This window comes from Macrobrachium nipponense, chromosome 32, assembly GCF_015104395.2.
Source record: "Macrobrachium nipponense isolate FS-2020 chromosome 32, ASM1510439v2, whole genome shotgun sequence".
Taxonomy (NCBI): Eukaryota; Metazoa; Arthropoda; class Malacostraca; order Decapoda; family Palaemonidae; genus Macrobrachium; species Macrobrachium nipponense.
In genome coordinates this window covers 20866887-20873147 of record NC_061094.1, presented here as the reverse complement: position 1 = coordinate 20873147, position 6261 = coordinate 20866887, and the positions used below count along the sequence as shown (strand labels likewise).

The window sequence follows — 6261 nt, the reverse complement described above, 5'->3', positions numbered from 1 at the left end:
CATTAATACGTAAGTTATCAAGAGCCAACCAAAATGGAGGTGAGCCAGTGTTGCAAAAAGTTCTTGACAAAAATAAGGATCAAGATTCACCAAATAGAAAAATCTCTATGCCATTTGATATTGCAGTAACCAGGAGTAGGAATGTAAGTCCACTAAAATATTTCAAAGCTTGTCATTTGGTAAATAGTTTAGATGGGTAGTGAGTTCTTACGACATAATCTACGTTTTCAAGTTGAAAGAATTTTAGTGTGCTTTTAGTGCTCTCCAGTTCAGGATGTGAAATACCTTAGGTTATTGCGGACGTAAAAAATTTACATCTATCCACCAAATTTTTATTTCTTCCGCTTCTAATATCATTTAACATTTATTCACTGTGTTGAAGTTTACAAAGCCAATTTGTGTATAGCATTTAGTTCTTGATAAGGTAATGAATTTAAATCTCCTTTTCATGCATACTATGTATGTGTGATCTAGTACTTGACTTAATTTGCTTAATCAATGACTTAATTTGCTTAACCACGAAAGAAGATTTACCATCATTTTATGATAAGGTTAAGGGACGCATAAACATTGTATAAAATACTAATTCTACATCAGTTTTTATGAGGTGATAAAATTCAAGTTCTATATAATATTCTAGTACATGTGTTATAGATGCTCAATAGACAATACTTGGTAAACTGTACATCTGATTAATAAATACTCTAATGAACTCATAATTATTGCAATACAGGTACAGTATTTGATTTCAAAATGCAGTTGATAGTGGCCAAAGAATGACAGAAATTTCACTATTCTTGGTCTTGTAAACCATCTTTGTAAAAAAGAAAAATAGATATATATAAATAAATTCTGCAAGCTAACTCATGAGATTTGAGGACTACAAGTCCAAAATGTCTCCTAACCGCAAATAAACTTTGATTCTTCTGGAAATATGCATTTTAAAATGAGGTAGGAGCAAGATGACACCTTTACAAGTTTCATTGAGAATATTGTATGGGGAGGGCTGGAATAACACTTTTGGTTTTTTGTAATATACTGAACTGCAAAGATCATTGTGCAAAATATGCGAAAAACTAGCTTAACTGTTTTCAGTGTTCATTTGCAATATAATAAACCATAGGGTATCGATCATTGCATAATTTTGATAAATCATTTGAAAATGCATACCCACCATTCTATTCCATTGACCCATTATAAATCCACATCCATTGTATATCCTTTGTAGCACTGTAGAAAATATTTAATATACAGTACCTAATTATTTTCTTAAAATATATGAAAAAATAATTAGTAATCATATATCTTACTTTTAATCCCAATCATGATCAATCATGGAACATAATGCAACTCATAATTCACTCATATTTTATTTTTGTTGAACTAACTCAACTAAATATTTCCGTAAATCTACAAAGTCCACGACATTTTTCCTTATAAAATATCATTATGTACTTACAGGTTTGATTCGTATTATTTTGGTTTAACGTCATTCTTGTGCTACATGATCCTGATATGGTCAATTTTTACTTCTATGAAATATGGTTTCCAGATATTATTTACAAAACTGTTTAAGAGAAAAACTTTCATTATAAATTTCAAGTGATGAGGCAGACCCTAAAGCAAAATCGTAGCAAAATAGAATTTAAAAACCAATTTATTTAATATGGTTATTGTACTTTGTTTATTTTCATTATGTACAGTATGGTAGCAAGTGCTTCCTCCTAGGTATGGAACATTGGGCAACTTCAGTACACTACCTATTTTAGCTCTAAAGATTCGGTTAAATGGTAAATAAAGATTTTCAGCTTGTGACAATTTTGACTGAAAATAAGGAAATGTTATATTTGCCCTATAGCAGAAACAGCCAGGAAGGACAGTGTAAGATTCAAAGGAGAAAATATTGTTTTTAAAAATGAACTGAATGTACACTGTATTTTTTGGCATGTAAAAATAAATTCTTATGATATAGTGCTCAATTCATCAATATTTTCTTTTAATGTTGATTAATCTGCTGGATAATTTTTTTTAATTTTTACTCTGGTTTTGACCACTTGTGGTTTATATAATGGTATTTCCTTTTAATATTGTTTTGCCATTCTGAAGCATTTCCATACTTACAAGGTAACATTTGGTTTGAAACTGTTTTCGTTTTTGAAGTGATCCTTACCTGCCAGTATAAAATCTTGATAGCACTGTTTAACTTAACATGAAAAAAAGTTCAGTACAGGAAGCATTGTAACTTATATATTTTGAATGACACCAAAAATGACGAGAATCATTAGAGGAATTTCACAATTTAATTTTGTACCCGAAGATATTTTATCATGCAAGTAAGACAATTCATGAATGCCTCCACTGTATTCATGTACCATTTGTCTGTTGTTTCCTTCATTGTTTGTCTCTGTCCTGTTAAAACTGTCTTCTTCATTTACACCAACAACTTCATACTCATATGTACTTCCATCGAGGCCATGAATAATGTACTGAGGTATTTTACTCTCATTTCCAACAGAATGAACAGCTATGAGAATAGTGAGATTCTTCTGTCCAGCTGCCATATCTTTCCAGTTATCTGGTTCTGTAGTGACAGGTATTGTTACATCAGCATTTGTTGTAGAATCTTCAAGATCCGTAATTGCTAACTCAGTAGTAGACTGGTACTGAGCTTCATCCTGGGATGCTGCTTTATGTTCTGAATGATCTAACTCTGTTCTTAGAAGGTGTGAAGAAATTGTTGTATCTTGGTTTGTAGGACCTGGTGATGGATGAATATTATCATTTACGGGTTCTGTTGCCTTTTGTAACACATCTTCATCTTTTTTGTCTGATGCAGTACTTATAAGTAGTTGATTATTATCAGTAGTAGAAAGAGAAGTCATTTCCTCTGTTATGAATGCCAAAGTTGTAGTGTCGATGTCTGTGAACTGACTGCCTGCAGTCTGATTTTCACTGTCATCTTGTATGAGTAAGTCACTATCTAAAGTAGCATTTAGTGGTAAATTAGTAGTCATATTAATTTCTGAATTTGGAATATCAATAATACTATCCTCATCACTGGAATTAGCTTTAAATTGACCAACTGGTTCATTGTCCTCTGAATTATCTCTTCGTAAGTCTTCCTCAGATCCATCACTGTCCTTCATAGAATCATATAAAGTTTCTAAGTGTGAGTCTGTATCATCACTTTCTTCATCAGAATCTAGTTTAAGAATTTTTGTTGTGTTTTTAACAGCCTCATCAATTTCATTTTCTTCTAAAGAGGTATTGAAGTTTGAAAGTATATCTGAGTCTGAAATAGATACTTTTAAAGTAGTATCAGGAACAATTTCTTCTACGAATAACTCTTGGCTCTCTGAAGAATTCGTAGATAAGTTTTGGTCATCACGTATCCAGTTGGGAAGCTCAATGCTGTCAGCACTACTCTTATTGTTTTCTTTGAAGCCAATGTCCAAATTTTCCCCCTCACTAGATTCTGAAGAAGAGTCTTCGACAATTACTCTGATATTAAAATCAGTATCACTTGATGAAATTGACTCTTGAGTATGCACAACTTCTTGTGATGGAGTTTGATAAAGAGTTTGGGTGTCCTCCTCTAAACTTCCCAGGTCAAGATCTTTCAGAACAGGAGGCGATGTTAAATTGTGCTCAACATTATTGAAGTTTGTCACATTACCTAATACTTTTACTTCATTTGTTGTTAAATTGTTAGGTTTATCCGAGATATTTTGTTTCATGTATCCTTCATCCTCTGAACTAGATTCAATGATATTGTCCTCTATGTCATTACTTAAATTTAAACTAGTACCAAGTTCACATTCGTCCTTGTTAATTGAATCATTACACATCTCATCAAGGGAGCATTTTTTATTCATTAATACACACTTCCCTGAGGGGCACTCTACCATGTTTTCTCCACATTCATTTATCTTAGTTCCTCCTGAATGAGTAACATTCTGAGGGTGTTGACCCATTCCTGGAGGTGTTTTGTTGTAAAATGAGCATGCATTTGGCTCCTCATCATCTCCTGTCTGGCAATCAGAGTGTCCATTACAGAAGTACATTTTAGGAATGCATTCACCACTTTCACATTGATAATTATCCAAAGAACAATTTGTTTCTTTCATGTAAGGCTTTTGGTCACACAAAGATGCTTGAAGGTCAACTGCAAGTGTAGTAGTCTCTTGCATAGATTTAAAAGCAATACAAAAGCTTCGATCTTCATCTTCAGATGTTGGGCAATCAGGTGTACCATCACAAAGACGAGAGTGCTCTACACAGTGGTCATTATCCCAACATGGCAGCTCTCCTGGACTGCACTCTTTCCCTCCACATACTGCCAGTGATTCATCCCACCTATTCAGACATAAAATTTGCTAATTACTTGAGCAATACAAAAGGAAAACATTTTTTTATACAACAATTGTAAATCAAGTTATACAGTACGTACTGTATATACAACAGTATAATCATCTTTATTAATACGTACCCATCTGGACAGTCTGGTATGCCATCACAAGTAGCATTAGGATAAAAGCAGAATCCAACAGTAGAACATGCGATTTCTCCTTCATTACAACCAGAACAGGAATACTCATCATCGCCATCTGTGAATATTAATCAGAATAATTACCTTTTGTTTAAGTCAGTGATCAAAGTAGACTTACCAAGGTAGACTTACCAAGGACTTAACAGTTAACAAAAAATAAGTGAAATTCCTTTGCTTGTCAGAATCTGGAGAGAGAACAACTGATTAATTTTGTCAACATATAGAATAGAAAATAAATGAAATAACATTTTGGCTAAAATGATTGTCCAAAGTGTGACTAGTACTACTGTACATCTATGTGAGTTATCAGTCTGATCCAATCATCATGGTTTGTTCTTCACTTGTGTTGCTTCTCTGCGCTCTTTCCTCATTGTTAGCTCATACTGAATGACATTGATGTTGAGATTACTTCTAATTACGTGTATTCCTCTATATTTTTGTTTTCCTATATTTTCCATTTTGGCATATGTCAGGTTAATTAGACCCAAATTTCTCAATTTAGATTATTATTCATGTATGAATCCAAGTGATATTTGCTTAGCTTATATTTTATTGTGGTTTTCTTATTCATTGTCTAGTCATTTACCTATTTGATGAATTGCTGTGAATGATAAGATTTCTTTTTTTTGTGTGTCCCTTCTACCCCTTCTAACATCAGCTTTGAAAATGACAACGTTTTTATCAGCTCTTTCAGTCTTACTTCCTTTCCTATTCACTTGCTTTTCAATGATTCTTCTTTTTCATCACCACTGATTTCCTTTTGAAGTCTGTGGCTTTCCCATTCATTTTTTCTCTGCCTTTCCATGTAGATAACTGACCTCTTAGATGAAACATTGTTCAGGGTTGTTTCTAGTACAGCCATCCCATTTAAGAGTCACTGATTTTGTACCCGAAGATATTTTATCATGCAAGTAAGACAATTCATGAATGCCTCCACTGTATTCATGTACCATTTGTCTGTTGTTTCCTTCATTGTTTGCCTCTGTCCTGTTAAAACTGTTGGGCTAATCCTGACCTGATGTCATTGCTCTTTTGTCTTGCATAGCACATACTGTAGGTCTATTGTGTTTTTCTGTTAATGTTAAGATTGGTCATCTTAATTCTGGGATTGTAGTCTTATTGATTATACCATCCTCTCTGTGCACGTAGTAGGTCTGTCATAATTACTATTGCTAACTCTCTTTTACTAACATCATTATTTTTCAGTATTCCATCAAATTTTACTTGTCCACCTTTCCCATGTATTAATATGTATTCTACTTATGCCATACTCTTTGTTGAGGATATTCACCAAGGGGTATAAATTGCTGCTGTATGAAGGGTCTTCTTTATATTTCCTGAAGTGTTGTCACAGATTCCCATAATATTTTTGCTTAAAAAATTCTCTATTGGGAGACAAAGACATTCAGAATTTAATTGAGAACTTTAAAAAAGAAATTTGCCTTCTTTAAGGCAACTTTCATCAAAGGAAACGTTTTTAGCTCTACTAATTGTCCTTCCCTTCAATGAGATTTCTAAGAAATATCAACAGAGTTGATAAAAAACAAAGAATTGTTACTTTAGACTAGAATTTTTTTTATGTTCACAGCTTCACCATCATTTATAAAGGATAAATGTTTCACTTTGGTATATACCTATTGTATCTTTAGGTTAACTAAAATGCCAGGTAGGTACATGTATTTCCTTATGAGGATTAACCCGCAACCATATGG

General features: G+C 33.0%; 1 protein-coding gene across 1 annotated transcript in view; it reads right to left on the bottom strand.

Annotated features, from left to right (window-relative positions):
• Nucleotides 1–316: 316 nt before the first annotated feature.
• LOC135207261 (uncharacterized) overlaps nucleotides 317–6261 on the bottom strand; it is a 183315-nt gene continuing 177370 nt past the window's right edge. Inside the window, exons 10-11 of the mRNA XM_064238915.1 lie at nucleotides 4490–4607; nucleotides 317–4356 (exon numbers count right to left, since the gene is read on the bottom strand). Coding sequence (XP_064094985.1) covers nucleotides 2244–4356; nucleotides 4490–4607 — 2231 coding nt within the window. The 3' untranslated portion in view covers nucleotides 317–2243. The remainder of the gene's footprint in view (nucleotides 4357–4489; nucleotides 4608–6261) is intronic.